Source organism: Fusarium odoratissimum (genome assembly GCF_000260195.1).
Source record: "Fusarium odoratissimum NRRL 54006 unplaced genomic scaffold supercont1.8, whole genome shotgun sequence".
Taxonomy (NCBI): Eukaryota; Fungi; Ascomycota; class Sordariomycetes; order Hypocreales; family Nectriaceae; genus Fusarium; species Fusarium odoratissimum.
The window spans coordinates 422,710-447,730 of NW_022158694.1; the positions used below are offsets into that span (position 1 = coordinate 422,710).

The window sequence follows — 25,021 nt, forward strand, 5'->3', positions numbered from 1 at the left end:
GCGCATCGGTGTGCAAGGCACCCAAATCTTCAAAAAATTGAGGTGGGAGATTCGATCAAGAAAACGATAGAAGCTCCGGGCTGCCACCATATTTCGTGGGACTTTTTCGACATCGCCGTAAACGCCTTTACTCTAGCGGATACAGCTCCCCACGGGTGGACAAGTCACAGTCAAAATGGATTCATTGAGTGAGTCCTGCACAGTTTTGTTAATGAGGGGCGAGGGGTAGCTAACGAGGGGACAGATTTGGATGTGTCGAATGGTAATTGCGACGACTTGCCATGATGGTGATTCTCAGCTAACAACAACAGCGGCGGTAATGAAGGATGAGCAAGGCCGACCTTTCATTGTCGTCAGGGAGTGAGTTGACCATCATTGCAGCCTCACCGTTATTTCCAAACCGTTCTAATATCTTTTAGTCAGGGGAAGAAGAAGCGCCAGTTTGGCAACGAAGCCGTCAAGTCCCATATTCTCGCCGCTCGCACAGTCGCCAACATTGTCAAGTCCTCTCTCGGACCTCGTGGACTCGACAAGATTCTCATCTCCCCCGATGGAGATATCACCGTGACGAACGATGGCGCTACGATTCTACAGCAGATGGAGATTACAAACCACGTTGCTAAGCTACTAGTGGAGCTTTCCAAGTCACAGGATGACGAGATTGGTGACGGTACCACCGGTGTCGTTGTCCTCGCCGGTGCTCTGTTGGAACAGGCTGCCGATCTTATCGACAAGGGAATCCACCCTATTCGAATTGCCGATGGTTACGATCAAGCTTGCGATATCGCTGTTGCTGAGCTGGACAAGATTTCAGACACCATCGAGTTCTCCCGAGAAGAGACCTCCAACCTTGTCAAGGTCGCCCGAACAAGTCTGGGCAGCAAGATTGTGTCCAAATCTCATGACCAGTTTGCCAACATCGCCGTTGATGCCGTCCTCTCCGTTGCCGACCTTGAGCGAAAGGATGTCGATTTCGAGTTGATCAAGGTTGATGGAAAGGTCGGAGGAGCCCTCGAGGATACCCTTCTCGTCAAGGGTGTCATTGTCGATAAGGACTTCTCTCACCCTCAGATGCCTTCAGAAGTCCGAGACGCCAAGATTGCCATTCTCACATGCGCATTCGAGCCCCCGAAGCCCAAGACCAAGCACCACCTGGATATTACCAGCGTCGAGGAGTTCAAAAAATTGCAAAACTATGAGAAGGAGAAGTTTATTGAGATGATCCAGCAGATCAAGGACACAGGTGCTAACCTGGCTATTTGCCAGTGGGGTTTCGATGATGAGGCCAACCATCTCCTCCTTCAGAACGAGCTACCAGCCGTCCGATGGGTCGGTGGTCCTGAGATTGAGCTGATTGCTATCGCTACCAACGGCCGAATTGTTCCCAGGTTTGAGGATCTTACAGCCGAGAAGCTGGGCAGTGCTGGTATCGTCCGTGAGATGACTTTCGGCACAACACGGGAGAAAATGCTTGTCATTGAGGAGTGTGCCAACACCCGAGCTGTTACAGTCTTTGTCCGAGGCAGCAACAAGATGGTGAGTCCTATTGATGGTCAAAGTGAAAATAATGCTAACACACTCAGATCATCGATGAGGCTAAGCGATCGCTGCACGATGCCCTTTGCGTGGTGCGAAACCTGGTCCGCGACAACCGTGTCGTTTACGGTGGTGGCGCTGCTGAGATTGCTTGTTCTCTGGCTGTTGAGGACGAGGCCGTCAAGACACCCGGTCTTGAGCAGTACGCTATGCGTGCCTTCTCCGAGGCTCTCGATACCGTCCCCATGACCCTGGCCGAGAACAGTGGTCTCAACCCTATCGCTACTCTGGCAGAGGTCAAGAGTCAGCAGGTCAAGGCTGGTCCTGAGGGCCGAGGAAAGCTTGGTGTTGACTGCATGGGACGCGGAGACAACAACATGAAGGACGCCTTTGTTATCGATCCTCTTATCGGCAAGAAGCAGCAGCTTCAGCTCGCCACACAATTATGTCGCATGGTCCTCAAGGTCAACAATGTTATTGTGTCGGGAGCGGATGACAACGACTTTTAGATGAAGATAGATGAGCAATGAATGAATACATGCTTGTCAATCTCACCATGGCGAGGATTGGTTATGCAGGTAGATGATATCCATGTATGTATAATCAAAAGTACTGTATATTCTTCGTACCTGATGATGTTTGTTGTGATGAAGTTGATCTGCATGTTGACCGTTATGATTGGATGCCCTGTAATGATGTCTGACAGGGATCGGAGGAATTTCAATTCCCTTGGCTTACGTGCAGAGTAATCTAGACATGCCGAACCTCCAGCAGGATTCATCAATGGATCTTAACCCGAAATCGAATACACACAATTGACCCTGTTTAACATTCTCTAATGCAGTCCTCTGAGTCTGCGGCATCCGCCCAGCTAGGTTCCTTAGCCGACTCCGATACTTCTACTGTCGTCACCAAGAGGCGTCCTATCCCTCGAAAAGGCCATACCAAGTCTCGGGCAGGTTGCTCTAGTTGCAAACGGAGAAGAGTAAAATGCGACTTGACCACACCAGAATGCGGTGCCTGCGAGCGCTTAGGCCTGGAGTGCGAATACCTGAATAAGACCAGACATGGTAGTCAAAACTCAGCGGTTGTCATCTCACGACCACTGCGAACTGACTCGGTTATGTTCGATTACAATGATCTGAACTTCTTTCGACATTTCCTCTTTGAAGCCTATCCTCCTCTGCCCATAGATGGATTCACAGTGTGGCAAATGGCCTCACAGCGTTCACATTCAGTAAGCGAATGCCATGATTATTATCGGTTGTGTGACTAACACGCGAAAGTACGATTTCTTACTGCACTCTATGCTTGGACTTGGAGCATCTCATCTAAGTTTACTAACACCTCATGGGTATGAGAAAGCGGCATTGAAGCATCGAGTTCTTGCTATCAGTGCCTTGAATAAGCACCTTGCAAAACCTGGTCTCACCAATCAAGACGCCGAAGCAGCTTTTGGGGCGATGCTTAACTTGACCTTTCAATCTGCGTATATGAACGACGGGCTCATAGACTTTCTCACTATGGTCAGAGGTTGTAAGTTAATCCTCAGTACACTTTACAGAATTAACCTTTGCTCACTTTCAAAGGCTGGCTCGTCGGTACACAACCTTATGTCGATCTAGATCATACCATCTTCAAGACATTCGGGCGTGTAAGTTACCTCGAAAGAGTTAAGGCTCTAATACAAGATGGCCATGAAACGAATCATTATCTGGATAAAGTTATCACCGAGGGATTCTGTCAAAGTGTGCAGAAGCTTGGTCCGCTGTGCCACAGCGTTGCTGAGTTAAAATACTTAGCCCATATGCAAAGAATCGCCACTCTAGCATCTACAAACCCTGCAGAAAGTTTGTCTCCCGTATAATTTGGTTGAAATATTGCTAATTCTTAGGCTACCATGAGCTCACATTCCTGTATGATGGGCTTGGAAACCTAAGCAGTAACGACTTTGCTTCGTTCATCGACCCCACGAATCATGCTTCACAGCTCGTTATCCTGCACATGCTGGTTCTTGAGTTTGTCATGAGCAGGAAATCAGTCGAAGGAGACAAGAGATCTGCATTGGGGAAGAAAGGTTACCACTGTAGAAAGGCAATGTCCAAGGTCTGGGTGCAGCAGATTCTCCGAAAGCTTCCTGCTGAGTACTACGAATATGGCGAGTGGCCCCTGAGGTTCATCAACAGTCTCAATTACTCGTTTGACGACGAAGACCAAGTTTGGAAGCCTTTCTTTCTAAGCAATGGTAGAACAGTTGTACCAGCAGGAGAGACGCTTTCTTTAGCTGTAATATAGCTTTGGAGTCTACAAACACTACTGGGCGTAGTCACGTCTCTAAGACAACTGAACTACTACTACTAAACCAGCCAACCCAACCCAAATCCGTCTTTCTGCTATTCAGCACAATCTCGGAAAGAATGTTGACGAAACACCTGTCAGAATCTCCGTATACTCTTGGTCAACTGGTCGCCCATACAAAGACTAATTGTGGCCCTGAGCAAGCTCGATGATATCTTCAGTCCGAACAGACTTATGCCGGCCGCTACTTCTTCCAAGATATCGACTTGGGTGGTAGAAACAAAAGATACCTATAGCACCAGCCATCGGCAAGCTTTCGAAAACCCAGAAGAGCCACTCATGGCTGAATGCATATGTGTCTCTCCCTCCAGCAAACTCAACAACACGAAAGATGCAACGGGCCTATCAAGTTAGCTTGCGTTGCAACAATGTTCAGGACACCTACCATGATCAAGATACTCGAGATGTAAACTGCAAGGACAACTTTCTGCCAACCTCTGGGTGCATCCTCAACAGCCATACGAAGAGCAAGAACATGAAAGCCCCTAAACACGCAAAGGAAAAGAGAGAAGGCGGCGAGTTGAAATACCAACCCGACTATGAGAACCTTCACCCCAATCCTCTCCATCTCTCCTTGCCAGTTATCCGAACTTGCGATACCAGAGCCGCTGCCTTGAATGAGAAAGGCGATTACATCGCAGAAAACAAATATCGGGGTAAGGCGACGGCCTGGAATTCGGAGGATGCGGTGATGGGACGGAGGAAGAACGGCGAGGATCATACGGCTAATAAGAAGGTAATTTCCAGCAGCGATAAGGACCGGAGCGAGAACCGTGTAAGTGAGCGTTAAGACAAAAGGCGTCTGCCGTGTTCGTTAGAAATGAGAAGAGACTCAACAGTAAAGGACCAACGTACTATCTCTGACTGGTTTTGAACAGAATGGATTCTGAGATTATAAGCAGCAACTTCAATGGCTGAGCCTATAACTACGACAATGAAGTACCAGGCTCGGTACTTGATCAGAGTGAGATATGCAATGGCAAGGAAGATTATGCCATAGACAACAGTACCAACCACAGCAAGTGGGAAGGATGGATCATACATCCAGATGGACTCTTGATCTTGCATATTGATTCAGTTGTTCGAGCACTTAAAGATGGTATGAGAATATTGATATTCGTATAGATCGCTGACTTGTCTTGCTATGATCATCTCATCATCCAGCATCAATTCTATATACATTTTTTACAATAGCGAGGCCACGAATTTCATCATTTCTGAATGCGACGAATACGTTGACAAGGTTAGAGATGTCGTTACCCGAGTTTTTGGATGCTTATCCCAGTGTCAGGGAAGACTTTGGTTGGTTGTCAGATTCCCCAGGTTGCGTGGCCCTGGAGATCGAATGCGATCAATACGAGACGACTTAGACGGCAACCAATTATATAGAGATCCAACAATCAAAATGTCCTCGTTTGGATGAGTAAGATGAATAAGAAACATGGAAGGTTTTTCAGGTTATAGTTAAGCTTATTTTACAAGGGTGGCTTTGTTTTATTCACAGTCATGACTGCTAACCTAGACCTGCAAATTAATGTCACCAGTTACTGACTAGAACAAGATTCTATGAACAGCTCTGAATGGCACACTGCTTCTGACAGCCTCGGATCATAACACAATTTCGACACGGGAAAAGGGATCGGCACAAGGAACCAAGGCATCGGGAGCCGAGGTGACGTTGACCCTCACGAGATGAGGGCATTCACATGGACACATAGCAGTTGCAAGATTCTCGTACGTGTTGTTCATACCTCGAAACACCACATGATGCTATCTCAATATTGACAGCTGTAGGGATTTCTCATGATCGAAAGGCGTGTGAGACAAGAGTGTACTCAGACTCTGACTTGAACGATTGAGGCAGATGATTAGGGTCGGAACGCCATCATGGCTTGAGAAGCGTGACCTAAATATTGGTCACGCAAAAGGGAATAATTTTTATTCTATTCGACTTCTCGGTTCATTTCCTTAGCGAGTGTAAACAGGCGCTTAGATCTGAGGCTGAGACATAGTCTGATTGCTCCAGAGTCAGCAAGACATGTGAGTTAGACATGGGCAGAGACAATGAAGTTATCCTGTCTTCTTTTGTGTATCCATGAGCGCCTCAGCAGGTAGTCTCACAGCGGCGGAGCGTTGTACTGCCACCCGCCAGCCGCAGTTCTCTAGCGCACTGTGGCTATTGGGTCGTATGTTGTAAATTTATCTCACCTCCCGTCAATTAATACACGAGTGCTCCGTTATCGTGGCTTACCAGGAAAGGGAAACGGGCCGTCAGTGTGAATTGTGTCCCCCCAAAGTGCCTTCACCGATGTTCTGAGTTCGAGGGTGATTATTCTCGCTGTGAGACTCAGAGATGAATGGGGTACCATTGTCGCTGAAGGGTGTATGTGAGTCAGTTGAGGGTTTGTCGGTGTTGCATTAATGCGGGCGAGATGCTGTACATTTGGATGTAAGTGATAAGTGACTGACCGTGGGGACCAAGTCGAAGACGGTGAACAATGGAGATAAATTATTAAATAATTGAACAATTAAATGGAAACTATCTGCTATAGGCATTACTAACTCAAGACTGATATTCAAATCAGTGGAAAGTGTATTCTGACAAATTCTACACTAATACGTCAAGCTCGTGAGTTGGTAAAGATACCTTAAAAAGTGAATTGCCAAGCCAGGGCGTCGTGTGGTTTGCATCATCACCACCAGATCTACCGTTTGAACCGTATCGACTGCCGTTGAAGATAAAATAAATAAAAAGAGCCAATAAATAATTCGCATTCATTTTAAAATCCGTAAAACAAATAATCAAAAACGGTACAGCACCTATTCTGCCCTCAACCACACAGCACCGGGTTCCCGGGCCTCACCGCCCACTGTGGTCGCTTTAACAGGCCTTGCACGGTCATATGGGCACTCAACTTGCTTCGTTGTCATCCCATCCTCCACTCCCTCATAAACAAAGGTCTCTCGGCATCCATCTCTTTCACTCTGACGCGCACACCCACCCACCATCTCTAATAATAAAGAGAGGCCTGTCGATTCATACCATGAACCCCTACGTATAACAAACAAAGGTGGATGTCTCTTGCTTCCCCGGGCTTACATGAGACACTCTCCAAATACAACACCAGAAAAACAATAACTTACAGACCTCCATTTCTCATGTTTCAACCCGCTTGTCGCACTCTCTGGCCCTTCTGTTTGCCTATCACGGGTCAACAAACAGCGCCCTCATATGCGACGAGCCGTTTTTGAAGAAGGAAAAAGAAACTTCTCAAAGACATTGCATTACATGACGGATGGATCTACCAAGTAATCTACTTCCATCCTCATAATGGCTTGCTTTGTCCTACATGCAATGCTACGTGATGACCAAGGCCCATCAATGCACGGCTGTCAAGTGTCAATGTCAATTGATGAATCTAGTGACTTCTCATCTAATTTCTTCCTTTTTTTTTTATTGCTTCTTTGTTGCGGTCAGGTAGCCACGTTCTCTGTCTGGTGCTCACCAGATCACAATCAAGTTTGGCTGATGGCCTTTCTTCTGGTGCCACGACATCACCGCCTCGTATTGTGATATAGCCATGTTTATCACATTGACTACCTAGGCGTTCCTTCATCGTCTGATTTGTTTTCAGGCCCTCACAGCGGCTCATCTTGAGATTATCGGGCAGCATCACGGACCCCTACTCATGAATCGATTCGTACATGGCCAAGCTCTGTCATTAATAAACTTGTGGTAGATCTCAGCCACCACGGCTTGCAACATGCACGCCTTTAGCCTGAATCCCTGCTGATGACTCCCGAGTCCTATTGTCCAGGCATTGTGCTTGATTATTGATAACTTATATCTCGTAAGTAACGTACCGTTCACCGACGTCGATCTGTCAGCCACAGCCCCCACGAAGCGCAACCCGTGACTTGTCTCGAACGGGCATGTCAATAGATCTTCTCTCATCTCTCATTCATATTGTGAACTTGTCGATATTGCTCCAATCATCTTGACCCATCATCTCACGAGAGACGAATGTCCAAACGGACGGCCTTCCGGGCGCTTCATGTCGTTCCCCGTTTGCAAGCAGGAAAACCAAGCAAACCCGATCGTCGATGCGGGGGTGATCTTGGGGAGGGACTACAGGCGATAGTTTGCTTCTCTTGTGTGTAAGACAGCGGCAGACGCAGCTGTAGGAGCTGTTACAGTCACCTCCGTCGAGTCAAACAAACATGGCCTCGTCTTATGTGAGTGTCGTCCTCGTGGACCGTCTTGTGCACATGAAAGCTGGAGCAACATTGTACTGTAACACAGGTGGCTGGCTTTGACATTGACAGGCCAAAGCTCAAGTGCCAAGGGTCGATGTAGTTAAGCGTTCGCGGGTTTCCCCTGAAAGACACGCATGTTGGCTTTGTTTACAAGATCTTGGAGGAGTTTAAATTAATTAGGACGAGTACTTCTTTTCCCTTTCTTTGTTCTTAAACGGTGACACAGGTACTCATATGGGATGACCGTCTCTGAGTGGACGAATATTTGAGCGAATGAGATATAGAAGAGCTTATAGAAAAGCTTGGTATTGGCTTGAATTTTCTCATTGGATGTCTTCATCAATTCTTGCATCTGCATGAATATAATTTGGTGCAATGACTGGGCAGGCTACGAAGCTGGTTTCAGCTGGTGAGACTGCATCTCGTCTTCAAGGTTGAGTCATCATGAATTAGTAGACAGTAAAATGATACGAAGTATGAGTCAATACAAAAATTATATCAATCATCGAATAGGAAATTGGCAATCTCAGTTGAATGTCTTCATATGGAAATGGCAGTGACGCCCCATGAGTCACTGTCGATTTCGGGTTAATGAATTTGATTCTGCTCACGTAAGGAATCAACCCCAGAGACAGTGGAGAAGCTCGCCACTCCATCAACATCACGATAAAAACATAACCGTCTCTCCATTTCCATTGATATCCCAGTTACACATCATAGCCATTATTTTGAGGCTGCACAGTACCGTTCTTTACTTGCGCGGAGTTTGGGTTCATTTCGCCTCAATCGTTAGCTATCACCTTCAACCACCACCAAAATACCACCATCAAACAGCCAGCAACAGCCCACTTCTAAAAACGTCATGATCTCTACCAAAAAGTCAGGCTCGCCACAGACCCGTAAACAGGCGGTGGCTGAAGCCTCTTCTTCTCGAGTCGTCCCAAAGCCTGTGCCAGATTCGCAGGCTCAGGATCCTAGGACATATCAGATCGATCAGCTGCGGCGACGCTATTCGCCAAAGGAGACCACCGCACCAGACGGTGCGACTTCATTGCTGTTCAAGATTAAGCCCTCGGATCCTGACTTTCCATTTGAGTTGGCTGCCCTCGAGTGTGATCTCCGTGTCCCGCAGGCATATCCGGATGAGAAGCCGGTGCTGCATGTGAAGAACAAGGACATCCCAAGGGGTTTTGGTATCAATATCGAGAGAGGATGGGATGGACTCGTGGAGGAGAGACCCGGAGCTACGTTGCTCGCTCACACGCGAGAGTTGGACAAGAATTTGGAAAGGTTTCTGTCTGAACAAAAGGCCGAGACAGTCAAGCTCGTGACTTTTAGAGACACGAGGCATGTGGAGGTACAAAAGCCTCAGACAAACGAGCCAGTGCAGCCCAAGCAGGTCTCTGAGTCAACTCCGCCAAAACCTGCTCCCACGCCCTTTAAGTACGTTCCAGAGCCGTCGTACACAAGAGACGAAATCGCCGCTGCAAAGGAACGGCGTGCTCTTGAGATTCGTCAGCTCGAGGCGCGTATGAAGAGGACACCCGAGTATCGCCGTTCTCCTGATGGCGTCGTGTACACGCTGCCGCTGCAACCACTGAAGCGCTCGGAGCTTCCGCCAGGACTGCAATCTGTCAGGAGTCTTCACTTGATTATTCCGCTGATTTATCCCCTGCAGAACCTCCGCATTCAGCTCAATAATGTCGAGCCTGAAGATGCGGAGCCTGTGGAGGACCTTTTCTGTGAAAAGGCAGCTGAGCAACAGCAGATGTCTCTCATGAGTCATCTCAACTACCTCGCACAAAACATCCACAAACTGGCGAAGCAAGCACAGGCACAGGCACCCAAGGCCGAACCAGCGGCGCCTGTACCTGAAGATCAACCCCAAGATACAAAGGAAACATTGTCAAAGTCTGAAGATAGCCATATTCAGGTGATCCCACGACCTCCCGAGTGGAACCACGTCGATGGAGATGAATCTGAAGATAGCTCCAGTTCTGATGATGCTGATGAAGGCGGTGCTGTGTTAGAGAATGAGGAGAAGGAACCACAGGTCGCCATGCCAGGTGAAACCCCTGAGCGTGGTACCATGTTGTCGTTTCCGTCTATTGAGTTGCACGGTATTGAAATACTTCAGCTCTCCATCTTGGGTATCAGTGTGAAGTGCGAGCGATGCAAGACGGTCAACGAGGTCACGGGCCTAAAGCCTGACGTCGAGAAGACGTCGAGCTGTAAGAAGTGTGCAACAGCGTTTGCCGTCAAGTATCGACCTACGCTGGTTCATGAGCATTCTACTAGGGCTGGGTTCCTTGATCTCGCTGGGTGTAAAGTGGCAGATATGCTCCCCAGCACCTTTGTCCCAATCTGCGAGAGGTGCTCTACTCCAGCTCCTGGTCTTGTTTCAGTACGGGGCTCATCCGTCACCAATGTCTGCCGAGACTGTCATGGTCATTTCACTTTCAAGATCCCTGAAGTCAAGTTCCTCTTCATCACGCCTGGTTCGCGCCCTCCACCTACCGCAGGGCCGCGGCAGAAGCAGGAGAAGTTGGGTCTTCACGCGGGAGAGCAGCTCCCAAACAAAGGCGCATGCTCGCACTACCGAAAGTCCTACCGATGGTTCCGTTTCTCATGCTGCAGCCGGGTTCATCCCTGTGACAAGTGCCATGATGATCAGGAAGATCATATCAACGAATGGGCCAACCGCATCATCTGCGGCTGGTGTAGTCGCGAGCAAAACTATTCTTCAGCAGTTGAGGCGTGTCGATACTGCGGCCGATACCTGATAGGCAGAAAGGGCCGGGGATTCTGGGAGGGTGGGAAAGGGACTCGCGACAGGAGAATGATGAGTCGGAAGGATCCGAGAAAGTACAAGAGGATTGGTGGTTCGGCAGCTAAAGACAAAGAGACCTAGAATAGGCCTTGGTTGGCGGTTCTTTGTCACAGCTGAGAGGCGCGCCAGGCTGAAGCTTTCTGAGTGAGTGTACTGTACATTAGCTGTCAGCTTGGATGTAACCCCAGATCAGCTGAACGATAATGCTCATTGCCACTGGTCATCTATGCCTTTCTCAGCGGTTACGAGCCGCCAGTATTTACACTTCATGTAGATCTGTAACCATGGCGATAATAGAAAAAGGTTGTCACCATCTCGCAAATAAGAGTACCCAATCTTGGACATGTGAAACGTGTGAAGAGTGGGGGTTACGCAGCCCATTTGTGTGCACCCTGATTCTATTCCCGTCGGTATCTCGCTGTAGCGACGATATGATTTGAAGATGTGGGAATGGAGTGTCACATTGAGTTACGAGGCGTTTGTGTGGGAGTAAATGGCGGCAATTGGTGGGGAGGTTGTTATTGGTGATTATCATTATGTTGCGGAGAAATAAATGGCAGAGAATAAAGAATAAATAGGCAAATAAGATCTGAGGATTAAATTGATACCTAGTAATTGGTTTCTGTTACATCCAGTCGGAATGGGTGGGATGGTGATTGTAGTCAGCACAATGCTTAACGAATACTTTCGAATATCTTGATAAACTACCTATGGAGTTTGGGCATTCGAGAAGGGCCTTTCTATTTAGCGATACGGCAAATTTATCGGGAGATACTGTGATGAATTCTGTAGCGCAAATTGAATCATTTGTCTTGTCTTGTCTTCTGTGTGTTTGTTGCGTGGATTCATATGATCTGAATGACGATACATTGGCGATTAACCCCCATAAAGATCATGCTGATGTATTTAAATATTGATTGGATGCAGAGTTTTCAGGGTGTGTATTGAATGAAGTCGAACTCAGCCGTTGGATATCACGCAATTCTTCATCACTCTGCCATTACATACTGCAGGGCATGCGCTGTAATGCTGCAACTCACATGCATCCTGCGAACTACTGTTAGCATGTGAAGGGAGGGACTTTTCTCAGCGGTATCGGACGATATATCCAAGATATTGCTTATATTGGCGACATCGGATGTGATGGAGGTTGCGACGTGACGTGCTGCGCGGGATCGGTTGTGGTTGGGGATAGGAGCGTGGGATGTGGTGGGATAATTTGATAAGATAGATAACAGATGAATGTTCTTCTGGAAGCTGAAGTCGAGTCACGCGTGAAGATGCAAGTAATGTTAAACTTGTTTAGGCATAACAAGTTGTGTCTTGCCAATGCTAATGTTAATGCTCTGAGCATGACAGGACGACCAACGGTATGCAGGTACTCAATACTATAGCGCAAGGTGCCGAAGAATATGGCCCACGATTTGAACAATAACGAACCAATGCCTAAGCCGTGTCAAAGCACAATGTAAGTAGAGTTGAAGCCATCGCCAAACAAAGTGATTCGATAACCAATGCAATGCTGTGGCGTACCAGTTTACCCCACAGTCCACTCTGAATCATGGATGGACCCTTGTAAAATGCATCACAGGACATGTTCTAGCTTTTCGAGCTGAGGTGTATTCCTGGCTTCTAGAGGAATATCGAAACAAACACAGACTTGTTGGCCCTGACGCCTTGACAGGAGAGCGTACTGTTTGCTTCACTCCCCTTTCTTTGATACTTGGCCGAGTAATGAAAGAATGAAAGAGGCGCGCCTGAATGGCCGCGGATCAACGGACAGACGCGCCGGACCGTCGCTGGCGCCCATCACGGGACCTGATAATGGCTTGACGGGGAAGAGACCCGTCGTTAGTTTAGTGTACTGTGAAACTCGAGAGGGAGTCAGTTGGTGAAGCCAGGTCAGATCATGTCAGGGCAGTTAAATGGCTTTGACTATGGCTTGTGAGAGGCATTTGGCACAAAGCTTCAATTCATCTTGGGCTCAGCCAAATACTCTAGTCACACCCTCTCTCTAACATTCCGCCTGTTCCCTTTGTTGTCGAGTATCACTTAACAGACAGATGACCTTGATATGAAACGACTAAATACATCAATCATCTCGGTCAACCTTGTTAGCATAGTTTGGGTTTGGCTTCATGTCACGGACACGGCCACGGCGCCCCCGGAGACCAGACAGACTCACACGTGCGCCATGACCCCCATCCTTCATCCAGGCTTCATCCCATGTCTATCATGCCTTTCAGGCTCCTCATCTCATTGTCCCTGTGCCAAGCAAACGTTCCCGACTCAGGCTTGCCCCCCCGGGTCCTCTTCCGGCGCCAGGGAGGCCCCTGGAAGTGACAGACAGGGGAGCCTAAGCCCTTCTAGAAGGTCAAAGCAGGCATGATATCGTGGGTTGATGCCCAGTGGTTTATTTATTAGACAAATAATAATATTTCATTCCATTTTATTATTTTAGTTGATTTGTTTATACGGTGGTTTATTCCATGGCTGCTAAACGGTGACCGTTTACTTCCAAGATTCTCAATTGGAGTTGATAACGGGTGATCCCGATACTGCGTTAGTTACCTATGGATAGTGATCACAATTGGTTCTGCCATTGGTTTCCGTCTACAGACTCTACACCACATCATCCATTCCTATCTCACAGTGACTGAATATGGAGATGCAACTGATATTCAATTGATTTAGCGTTTCCCAACTATCTCCGCCATTAAATCAGACATAAAGACTTCAGATTCACCATTGAAACCAATTCGCGTCCCAGAACCCTTTAGCCTAAATTCATCATCCTGGCGTCGATAGTTGCTTGTCTATGGCCCCCAACCTCAATCTTCAAATCGCCTCCCTGATCTGATGATATTTACCGAGCTGCACTCTGCACGCCGGGACTCTCAACCCATGGCCCCCGCTATCGCATCTCAACTGCTGTCGGAGGTTAACCCGTGAAACCGTTAACCCCAGGAGGAATTTTTGCATCGGTAACGAATAAGCGAATTCCTTGGCTTCAGCGGATACCGTGATTGGATCTTATCAACACAGTTGCTCCGTCAAGACAACAGGGCATGGGTATAATAAAAAGAATGGCGTGGACTTGGGCTCTGATCCTTAGGAGTGGGCTCAAACGATCGACGAGACTCATCTCGACCCTTGGCTTCGCTTCCCATTGTCTTGGAACTCCATCGATATCGCGGCTAAAGCAAGGGGTACGTGTTGGGCATCACCAACAGACGAGCATCTGCGTGGCTATTTCGGGACGAATAAAGCACCGGAGCTCTAGTTTGATTGCTCCGTAGCCTCATGGAGAATCTTGCCTGAGAAACAATGCCAGACCCGCCCTATCGCGGTATCCGAGAAACGACTTTCCGGCATCAGCTCTGCACTGACTGGGCCATCCGAATCCTCTGGAAGTTTCGGGCACCTTGCGAACAGACACATGATCAAGGCTAAGCCGGCCAAGATGCTACCTGTCATCCAGAGACACTGCAGCGCTTTCGCCACAGCGTTCATCATGTGTTCGTGTTGGCCAAGGCTTCCATGTTCGACAGAGGCTTTGATCATCTTCAAGGCGTTGCTGATCTGAGCTGTGTCGAGGCCTAGCTTCCCGAGCTCTTTTTCCAGCTGAACGGAGAAGACCGCGATACCAATGGCTATTCCCATGCATTGGCCCATCGTTCGAAGCAGATAGATCATGCTGGTTGCATGCCCAGCATCCCGCTCTTCGACTGTGGCTTGGACACCAATATTCATGACTGGAATAAGCAGGCCTATTGCGATGCCCAGGAATAAGGTCATGATCAAGATCACCCACGTTGGGGTGTCCTTGTTAAGAATTGTCATAACTCCAAACATGGTGACCATAAGAGCCCAACCACCAAGCAAGAAGCCCATGTATCGTCCTGTCCTGTACGCCACAATCCCTACTACAGCCGCCATAGGAGCAACAGTGATAGTAGCCGGAAGTGCCCATACACCAGCCATAAGCGGTGACTGGCCTTTGATGCCAAGAAAGTAGACGGCAAGATAATATAGGACCATCCACATGAGAATGCCGTGGATAGTCGCACTGGCAAACTGAAGGACTGTCGATCGATGTCGGAACAAGCTCTTTCGAAACATAGGCTTTTTTGTCTTCTTTTCATAGAATCCCAGCCCTAGGAAGGCGAGGAACGAAACGATTAGAGGAACGATTACCGCCGCTGACTTCCAGGGGAAGCGTGAACCACCCCAAGTCAAAGGGAGTAAAAGACTGGCACTGGCGATGATATATAAGAGAATCCCTACCCAGTCGAGGTTCTTGATAAGACGCAGGTTCCGCTTCCCCTTGTCATATCCTAGGAGAAACATGGCTCCTATCAGGCTACTTCCAAGCAATGGAAGGGTACACCAAAAGATCCATCTCTACGACGATTAGTATCAGGACGTGTGGTATGGTAATAAGGATACATACCCATTGGGAGTCATTGTTCTGAACAACAGCTCCTCCAATGAGGGGTCCAGCAATAGTTCCAAGGGCCCAAGAGACATGCTGATACGACATCCATCGCGAACGCTCACGGATCGCGAACATATCGGCGTGAATTATACCCGACAATGCCTGAGGTCCTCCTGATCCAATTCCTTGTACAGCTCGACCTGCAAGAAGCATTATGCTGCTTTTTGCAGTGCCGCAGAGAACCGTTCCAGTGATGAAGATGACGAGGCCTGCCATGTACGCTGGCCTTCTGCCGACAACATGTGCGATTTCGGCAAAGATAGGCTGGGCTATAGCTGTCGCCAACAGGAACACGGAGCCCATACTCAGGCTTTCGGAAAAGGATGCTTTCAGTTCTCTTGCGAGTGACTGGATCTGTGTTGGTGATGGCTTCACAGCTGGGAGGGGTAACTTACAGGAAGGACAACGCAGATGCAAGTCGCATCGAATGACTGGACAAGAGAAACCGTATTCATCACAAGCAATATGCTCAGCTTGCGAATATGGCTGAGCTCTAGTTTATCTCCATGTTGTTCTTGGACTTGGTCTTGAGAGGCAAGAGGTGCAACGCCCTCCTCGATCTTTTCGGACATGGCGTTTGCTACGATTGAACGGTTGTAAGGATGAAAGAAATTAAATTACGACAGCTCACACAATATTTCTGGACTTTGTAGGCAGGTCAATCAGCCAATACCTCCATGACAAGAGCACGTAAAGTTTAGGGCTTTTGTTTATCAAAAGTTAAATATGTAAACAAGGACAGATGTAATCACGGGGACGAGGGGGCCTTCATCTTTACACACTCATCCGCCAGAGAAATGTTCCTCAAAAGTTTTCTACGATTCTTCAGAAACAACAGCCATGGAACACCTTAACGGCCCGGTGATTCTTTCTGGATTCCTCATGTCCAGTGTTGTTTACTGGCATGTTTACTTCCTTGTTGACTACCTCCTCCACAAGTATGCCCCAACCGTTCACGGACGACTCAAGCGCGAAGACGAAATACGGAAGCTTATGCCCCTCGTAATCACACTTGTTCGAATGGCCTTCGGACTTGTTGTGACTCTGCCGTCCTGTATTCAAGCTGCGAGAACTACACCATGGGGAGTCGATCAGCCCCTGAACAACGCTGGGAAAGTCTGTGTTGTATCGCAGCTTGCAGTGTGGTCCAACGAGTTGCCTCAGGCACGGTTCTACTCTATGGAGCTGTTCGTACACCATATTCTTTGTCTTGTTGCGACAGCCAACATCATTCTTTCGCCACCGATACACCAAATCAAACCTCTGTACATCTACTTCGGGTCACTGTGTGGTGATATCGGGCCGGGATCTGTCATGATACTACGAATAGCTGGCCATAAGCTCAAGACTTCGAAGCTGTTGTACAATGTTTCCCTGGGATCAACTTTACTGCTGATCTTTTGTCGCATCGGAGGCGCTTTCTACACCCTGACCCACGTCCTCACCGACCCCTATAACCTCGCCGACTGGGTAAGCGCCCTTGGAATCTTGCTCTTTGGGTCCTACTCCACATATACTACGTTTCAACACTTGAGACGCCTCGAGATCATCAGAGTCGACCCCGTGCGATACAAGGTCACCTGCTTCTGCCAATTCGCGGTGCCCATCTCGCACTCGTTACTGGCAGTCGCTTGTAGCGCTACGCTTCTGTCAAGCCTGTTTTTGTATGGAATCTACCTTGGACGGCCCCTGAGGCCTGGTGAAACACATCGACTGTCACTTCACGGTCTTATCGCCGTTGCACTTGGCATGACGGGGGCCTTAATTGCAAGGCTCGCTTACCCGCATAATGCCTCCCGATCTGACCCATGGCGGCGTTTGTACGTCCCGTTTAGCACGATCTTGACAGGCATATGTATCTCAGGCATCGGCACTTTCACGAACTATACGGACCGCAACACAGTTTTGGCATCGATAGGGGTCAGCTTACCTCTGTTCTTCAGCCTTGCCAGGGTAGCTCAATACTACGCAGCCAAGGATGTAGAAGCAGTGCGTGATGCGAAGCTACCTCCAGGTAACAGCGTTATAAGGAGGCATGTCGAGATTGCCCTTGAACATGCTGTCATATTCATCATCCTTCTGGGGATCTTGATCATCAACCTCCTGAGTCTCCCAGAGGCAGCCCGTCTTTCAATTGCAGCATGCCTTGTCGTGCAGCTTGGATATCGTTGGAATATCGTGCCTCTAGCCGCTGCAAATACTCATGGGCTGGCAGGCGTTTTGCTAACTATCGTCCTCATTGTACTTGAGCCAGGCTTTATTGCTTTTGCCACAACGGGAAGATTCATCCGCCTTGAAAGTTCCTGGTCCGCCATTTTCCAGAACTATCTTCTTCTTGGGGGGACTGTTATGGCTGCTATCTCTTTGCCTAGATCCGAGCCTGCATCAAGGCCATGTGAGACTGTGAAGGAGCCTTGCAGGTCGAAGAGGTTTCATCCTACCACGATCCTCTTCGTCTTCTTCTGCATTTTGCAGGCAATGTTGATTGCGAAGTACATGACTTTCGATGGGAAGACTCCAGAGATTTTTCCTGGTTTTGTGAACTTCCGATCAATCTTTTCAGACGTTTACACTTGGGTGGGCGCACTTCACATGGCTTCATTGCCCGTGGTTGTTTTACGGGAATTGGAGTAGGAGGAGCATTAGGAAACATTAATTGAGTAGGTACCTCTGTTTCAAAGGTTAGAGGTGGTAAGGTATCCAAAGATTTTACTTAGGTCCTTGGTCAAGCTGAACCCTCATGCACTCACCCGTTCTCCTATAATTCGTTCCCTCTCCACTGCTCGTTTGTCTCCATTGCCTGACACCTGCCGGACACTGGCAGCTCAGCCTGGCCTTTCCACCTCGTCACTGAATCAGTGGCTTAGGCAACATATTATTATTCTCCTCTATCTAACCCCCTCTCTTCCTTAACCATTTGTTTACTCCCTTCATTTATGCAGTACGTGACCGAGAGTCTTCCCATTTCTCCGACTTCCTAAACTCTCGTCATGTCGGCCGAACAATCACGGGAGGAAGCTCCTTCGCAGCGGGAGAGAGACCTATCTACAAAGCTCGAAGAGGCGGAGTTGGCCATTCAAGCCAATTCGCGACGGGAACTAAAGCTTCTCGCCGAACTGCTAAAAGCAAAAACAACGCTTCTCGATGAATCCCAGCAGCGCGAGCATCGCCTTTCGACCCAGCTGGAACAAAACACAGCCGGCCTTGATGCATCTCAGAAAAGAGAGAAACAGGCTTTGACTCAACTTGAAAAGCTCACTTCCGAGTTTGAGGCCTTCAAGAAGAATGCTGACGATCCATCGTCGGAGATACTTGAGAAAGAGGCTGCTCTCGTTGCGTCTCGACAGCAGGAAAGACAACTGTCGATGGAGCTTCAAAGTGTCAAGAATGAACTTTCCTCCTACAAAGACAGCCGAAAGCCTATTGAGAGAGAACTTGCGGACGCAAAGAAGGCTTCGGAACAATCGCGAAACTCTGCAACAGAGCAATCAAATCGCCTCGATGAGGCCAATAAGAAGGTCCGAGAACTTTCGAAAGAGCTAGAACAGTCCAAACAAAAGATTTTCGACATGAGCAAGGCCAGTGAACAGGCAGGCCGCAACTACCAGAGCCTTTGGTCTCGGTACAGCAGACTACAGGAATCGAACAATAACTATCATTGTTACCAGCAGTCAACATCCCAACGGCCATCCATCCCATCATCCTCTCAGGGCTTTCGATTCGACAATTCGCCACGAGATAGCAAGCCTATTTTTTACTTCAGCGGCGGAGCGAATCAGCAAGGGTCGCAAGTCAATGTGGCACAGAGGTTCGGAACACCGACATACTCGACGGTCACGTTCGGCACAGTGAGTGCTATACAGCCAGGAGGCTCACGGTCGTTCAGTCACGACGGCAGTTCTCAACCAAAGTCTACTTTCAACAGTTTTAGGCCTGCCACACTGAAACACAGTATCCTCTCTAATCCCCACAATGGCCCTGGAAACCAGAAACGGCAACAAGATGATCAGCTCCAGCAAGCTGCAGCCGATCCCAAGAGACTCAAGAAGGAGACATAGCCTTTCAGAATGATTTATATCGAGATGAGACCTTCTCAACAAACTGCGAAACTGCGAAACGAATGATTGGTTTCTTTCCCCTACAAGAGACCGGGGCTGGGTGTGCTGTACACCAAACCACGCGTATGAAGACATTCCATACAATGTCCATGGTCATTGGACGTCGGGAAGGATGTTGAAAGCCCAAAGTTTTGAGCACCACGGATAATGGAGGAAAGCAAGTTGTAAGGAACACACGGAAGGGCGAAAATAGACAGATATGCTGTCGGAATTATGGTTTGGGATTTCAACGATGTTTGAAGGACGGCTCAACAGAAGCGGTCAATATTTACTGGCATTTGTAATTTTAATGCTTCCTTAAGCCTCAATCTAACGTTATACCGGGAGGCCTTCATAATACACTTAACAGCTCACTTACTATGATAACACACTTGCAATCTTACACTCATTTGAACTTACTCTAACAATGTCCCTAAATTGGCATAAAGACATATCGTCTTTTATATTGGCTCATATATCAAGATTACAGCATTTAGCTGTCTCAAAAGGACCATACATGAGGATCAAATATAAGAAAGATCTCCGTTTACCCAAGCGAACTGAGATTATCACCTCTATTACCTGAACAGCAAGGTTTCTTTGCATCTGCAGAGACTACGGGCTTCACAGTGATGACCAAAGTCCCGATGATCCCTACTTTACTCTTTGAAGCTCCTCGCTTGGAAATATCGTATGTCTCTTGAGCTTGTTCTGAGTTTGATCACCTGGTGATTAACCTTTGGTGATGCAATTGGGGTCTCAGGCTGGCATGGCGATGGTCGAGTTATCAAGACAACCATTCGCGTTGTATCGTCAACTTGTCGATCCTGCGAGTCACAACATCTTTTCAAAGGCAAGCTAACAAGTCAAGTTCCTATAATAGTCGTAAGGAAGTGACATCGCGTGATGACTTGACATCATTGAAGATCGAATCCCTATTGCCGATCTTTTTATAATGTAATGAATGCTTTTGGCGATCCGATCCAGCAAACTTTAGGAACAGTAGAGCCACATTTAACATCGGGGATTGGTTCCTGGCTAGTAAGGAAGAGACAATTCAATTGACTCAATCCGCGAGTTGAGCGTTTAAAACATGTTACCATGCGAACTCCTGAGACTGATCACACCCGGCCGGTTGCCCCTTAGTCCAACAATGGTCCTTAAGAAAGTTGTTGGCTAATTGAAATATTTAAAAATCATTGAAGAGATTCACGAGGTTGGATAGTGGGATTATGTGATTGGTATGATAGTCGTCGTAGCTGTGGTGTGTGATGGCAACCGAATATACTATGCAGAAGAGATGTCTCTGGCCTGGTCCGCTAGCTGACAACAGGTAGGTTATGCAAATACTTTGCCATATGATCATAAAAGGATGTTTCGTCGATTACGGTACGAGACTTTTACTGAACATCATTTCCATAACTGGCACCGTTAACTGACCATCCTTCAACTTACAGCTATAGTCATCTGAGATCTATGAGTGTTCCCTCTGCCACCCTCCAGTAACACCACCAGTTTCAGATTAAGCAATAGAGCATTAAGTATTTGACAAGGTTAAAGTCTCTGACATCATATCAGATCCTTTCTTGACCGAGGTAGCTGAAACGGGGTGTTTCAATGTCCATTTTTGGCATCACATGGGAGTAATTTCCATCAGCGATGATATGTATGTCAACTTTAGGCTGCCACTCGCCTTTCATATGATCGATTGTTATTACAATTAAACCTTACACCGACTCAAGATCAAGGATGCTCTGACATTATCACATTGTGCGTGCCAACGCATCGACTCGGCCCGTATGCCACCATCCTCATGGCCACGGGCCGTGGATCGACACCTCATCTTGTGGTGAATACCACCAACCTTCAGGCACAGCAACTGCTGAAGGGCCGAGAATGTGCTGCTCTGGGGTCCGGGCCCGCGGATCAGACCCTCGATGCATCCGCTTGAATGAGATGGCCAGTATCCAGGTTCTCCGCATCAACCCATCACCAGGCCTCCCGCTCTGACCATCACATGTCGCCTGTCAAACCAAAAGGAGAAGCTGCCATCTTTTATCATCTCCCTCTTTGATTACGGCCCTCCGATCCGATCAGGGTCTTCGTTTGCACGGCAGAGTTTCTCCGTCGGCTGACCCCTACTGTCTTCCCCGGAACCATGGGGGTTGTTCGGCTTCAATTTCAAACCCACGCCAAACCGTTTGTTCGGGAAGTTGGGGAAATCCGGACGAATTTGGGGGTCGAACGGCTCGGGAGGGGGTGGCAACTTGACAGTTGACAGCAAAGCACATGGAAAGCCAATGGCCTGGGCTACCCGTGGCATGATACCATGTCAGCAGGCACAGGGCCCTGCAGGCTATTATGCCTGGTAAAACCTGGGGTCTGGGGTAACACGAGTTTGATATGCACGACCTGCCCGTCTCAGCAGAGGCGCAGCCGGACTGCTGATTACCAGTAAACGATTATTAGTCAAGGACTCTGGATAAGAACAGCATTGATTTGCGTGTTCTGTGGTAATATCGTCTTATCAGCCAAGTGCATTGAGAAGTTTATAGCATCAGAAGACACCTTCACCTACACCACCATCAAAGGCCCTCAGCAGTTACACAGATCATATTGGATAGGTATGGGCCGATGAGAGGCTTTTTCTTCGATTGATATGATGGCTTTATGCTAACACCACACTGGTGGTACAGCACACAACCAGACAGCGAGTCTAGGCATTTACTATAGCCATATCTGGCATGTTTTAGTATATCAAATCTTGGCCTCTATAATAGGATGTTGACAATTCAGCCGTTCACGCAAGAATGGTCGACGAGTTGCACATGACAGTCAACTTGGCGTTGTTAACACGACGTCCAGCAATATGAAGGCTGAATTCAATGGCCGTCAATGGTCGACAATGTTCCATCCCCCCAATTTGAATCAATTACCGGCCGCGGCGCAATGGCTTTAAACTCTCGGCAGAAGATACTAAAGAGGGAATATCAACGGCGGCCATTTTTGTGAGTGCGGAGAACCTTCACCACGTGGTACGCTGAAGAAATGGTAGTAGCCTGTAGGTACATGAGATGCCTCCAACACGCAGGAAATTGACATCTGCTTAGGCTAAGCACTAAGGGCGACAGTCAACTAAAGTTGCCCAGTCGGCTTCATGTTCGGCAAGTCTAAGCTTCGCGTGCTGTTCTCAAAGGGGAATGAATTGTCGGTATACAATTCATCTAAGGTTTCCGAGACGCGGCTGAACAACCTTGAGTGGAAGCGCAGATAATAGATCGGCCCCCAGGGAGCAAGAAAACTTCTAACATTGAATCAGGGTGCCAAAATAAACTGGTCTAAAGACTCGCTAAGATATACTAAGTTTACCAAAGTCTTTTTTTATCACTTAGATACGAGGTCTCAAGTTTTCTTGCCTCCCCTTGTCAGCCAACCCACTCCAACAGATGCAGTCTCACTTGAATCGTAATTCGCATCCTCCACCATCTCCAACTGCAACTGTTATCCCCTCATCGGCGACTCCGTTGATAATGGACCATGAAACGCATGCCCACATGGCGACTATCGATAGAATCTCATGGCGGACCCATATTGTCGGCTCTGCCTCCTCGTGGCTAGGAATATGACACAGCCACGCGAATTTCACGTGTCAAATATGCCAACGAGTTAGCGAAAGTAAAAAAAGCGATCCATTAATTTGCCATAGCAGCACCAATGAGGGAATATGAATTACCCTGCCATTGCCGGACCGACAGAGGCGGTAACGGTTCAACTGATATCAATGGCTTTGAGAAGGGCCGCGGCGAGACATGCAAACGGTGATGAGGGTCCCGTCCGAGCAAAAAGGCATTATTGAGGGGCCGAGGAGCGCCGTAGAGTCGCCGGGAACAAGACGATTCTTATCAGTGGAGATGGACGTTGGAGTTTTTGGAGTTTGTTCTGGAGACCTTCTGGATCCATTCGATCTCACGATATCTCATGAGTCGTCTCTGTCTGGCTGATATCGGGGCACAGCGGAGAATGATGATGCAAGAACCAGATTTTGATGCCCAACCATAACCGTTTGCATTAGAGTTTACAAGGCTGATTACAGGGAGGCCAAACTGTTCCGTTCGAGATATCTTCTCCACTATGGATCCGAAAAGAGATTGAGTGGAGATGAGGGATAAAATACGGAATTAAATTACTGATTTCTTGATTTTCTCATTCGTCGAGCCATTGTCGGGGTGTTGATAAACTAACAAGACCTCGAGTTGCATTTCACAGTGTAATGTCTAACGAAATACCAGAAAATACCGCGTTGTTTGTTTAGCTCAGAATCCTCTTCTGCCGCGCCGTCAACAGTTGCCTTTTTCAGCCTCAGCTTTGACCCACGCGTGATTGAGAGAAAATTGATGGAGGTGTGAGGTGTTCTTCTCCACGTGCGGGAGAAGACTTCTAGAAGGCCTAGAGGTCTCATGAGGGTGATGGGCGATTGGTCGGGGCACGTCGGACTCAAGTCCGCACACCACCAGCCATAATAGGGATAGAAGATGGGTCGTGCTCGTGCTCGGACAACACCATCATGGATGAATGAATAATGAGAGCCTGAGGTGTCGATGGGGATGTGGATCGTGAGATTACCGCGCTTGTGTTCCCAAGTCTCAAGACTCCGACAACGGGCGCTCAAGACAAGCGCGGTTGTCCCTGAAGTGTCTGAGGGTGTTATGGCTGTTCTTACGGGAGATGGTCGGTATGTAACAGCCCTTCCCTTGGTCAGTTCTCGGCTGGAAGTAGAACAGATGTCTCATTTCCGGTTCACTATTCGGTCATAGACGAGGGAGATGACCTCGTCTCGACATCAAAACACCACAAACCGTTTGCATCATCGAACAACGCATCAACACCAAAGAATGCGAAAATCCCATTCTCATTGCACAGATGCATAGCCGCGTGATGGTCCGATGCGGGCTCTCCAGAGCAAGATCTGCGAGATTTGGAGATTCTGGGGTGTCGCGAGAACGCACCACCTTGCACCCCAGAGTATGACGTAGCGACACCCCAGATCTCGATGGATCTTGGAGAAGCAGAAACATCGATATCAACTCGAGTTTTCGATGTTGACCACTGTTCAAGTTGCAGGCTGCAGGACGGGATAGCAGTCCTGCATACCCGTTGTGACGTTGTTTATTTGATCACCAGCCTTGGCTCACCGAACCTGTTGTTTTGACGAGAGGACAATCGCGATATCACAACATGTGCCTGATTTTTATTATTGCACACCACAGCCTTCTCGTTTTGTGGTTTCCTTCTCGATAGTTTCTCCATCGTTGATCTCATTACAAGGTTGACCGTTTTAGACATTGTTTCCCATTGATACATGGACATCCGGGCTCCAGTCAACAGGTTCTGGGGCTTCAATACATGTAGAATACACCAAAAACGGAAAAGGTCCAGCATCTCGGA

At 48.1% G+C, this 25,021-nt stretch overlaps 8 protein-coding genes across 8 annotated transcripts; 6 read left to right on the forward strand and 2 right to left on the reverse strand.

Moving 5' to 3' along the window:
- Positions 1–30: 30 nt before the first annotated feature.
- Positions 31–2,169, forward strand: FOIG_05944 (T-complex protein 1 subunit epsilon). Its single transcript, XM_031204865.1, has 5 exons — positions 31–188; positions 245–262; positions 312–360; positions 420–1,536; positions 1,584–2,169. The coding sequence occupies exons 1-5, from the start codon at positions 176–178 to the stop codon at positions 2,043–2,045; spliced, it is 1,659 nt and encodes a 552-aa protein (XP_031065114.1). The 5' UTR covers positions 31–175; the 3' UTR covers positions 2,046–2,169.
- A 51-nt stretch (positions 2,170–2,220) lies between these two features.
- Positions 2,221–5,117, forward strand: FOIG_05945 (uncharacterized protein). The gene is made up of 4 exons (XM_031204866.1): positions 2,221–2,773; positions 2,823–3,072; positions 3,126–3,386; positions 3,431–5,117. The coding sequence occupies exons 1-4, from the start codon at positions 2,375–2,377 to the stop codon at positions 3,829–3,831; spliced, it is 1,311 nt and encodes a 436-aa protein (XP_031065115.1). The 5' UTR covers positions 2,221–2,374; the 3' UTR covers positions 3,832–5,117.
- FOIG_05946 (uncharacterized protein) lies at positions 4,018–4,962 on the reverse strand (the record flags this gene model as incomplete). Its single annotated transcript, XM_031204867.1, has 3 exons — positions 4,018–4,236; positions 4,280–4,696; positions 4,750–4,962. 3 exons carry the CDS (start codon positions 4,960–4,962, stop codon positions 4,018–4,020), a joined length of 849 nt encoding a protein of 282 aa, XP_031065116.1.
- A 3,598-nt stretch (positions 5,118–8,715) lies between the features above and the next one.
- On the forward strand, positions 8,716–11,809 carry FOIG_05947 (uncharacterized protein). Its single transcript, XM_031204868.1, has one exon. The coding sequence runs from the start codon at positions 9,014–9,016 to the stop codon at positions 11,060–11,062; it is 2,049 nt and encodes a 682-aa protein (XP_031065117.1). The 5' UTR covers positions 8,716–9,013; the 3' UTR covers positions 11,063–11,809.
- A 2,426-nt stretch (positions 11,810–14,235) lies between these two features.
- Positions 14,236–16,051, reverse strand: FOIG_05948 (uncharacterized protein; the record flags this gene model as incomplete). The annotated part of the gene is made up of 3 exons (XM_031204869.1): positions 14,236–15,385; positions 15,435–15,827; positions 15,875–16,051. 3 exons carry the CDS (start codon positions 16,049–16,051, stop codon positions 14,261–14,263), a joined length of 1,695 nt encoding a protein of 564 aa, XP_031065118.1. The 3' UTR covers positions 14,236–14,260.
- A 268-nt stretch (positions 16,052–16,319) lies between these two features.
- On the forward strand, positions 16,320–18,113 carry FOIG_05949 (uncharacterized protein; the record flags this gene model as incomplete). The annotated part of the gene is made up of 1 exon (XM_031204870.1): positions 16,320–18,113. The coding sequence occupies one exon, from the start codon at positions 16,320–16,322 to the stop codon at positions 18,111–18,113; it is 1,794 nt and encodes a 597-aa protein (XP_031065119.1).
- Positions 18,114–18,469: 356 nt separating this feature from the next.
- FOIG_05950 (uncharacterized protein) lies at positions 18,470–19,537 on the forward strand (the record flags this gene model as incomplete). Its single annotated transcript, XM_031204871.1, has 1 exon — positions 18,470–19,537. The coding sequence occupies one exon, from the start codon at positions 18,470–18,472 to the stop codon at positions 19,535–19,537; it is 1,068 nt and encodes a 355-aa protein (XP_031065120.1).
- A 1,572-nt stretch (positions 19,538–21,109) lies between these two features.
- On the forward strand, positions 21,110–22,846 carry FOIG_05951 (uncharacterized protein). The gene is made up of 3 exons (XM_031204872.1): positions 21,110–22,200; positions 22,273–22,637; positions 22,687–22,846. The coding sequence occupies exon 1, from the start codon at positions 21,390–21,392 to the stop codon at positions 21,525–21,527; it is 138 nt and encodes a 45-aa protein (XP_031065121.1). The 5' UTR covers positions 21,110–21,389; the 3' UTR covers positions 21,528–22,200; positions 22,273–22,637; positions 22,687–22,846.
- Positions 22,847–25,021: the final 2,175 nt, after the last annotated feature.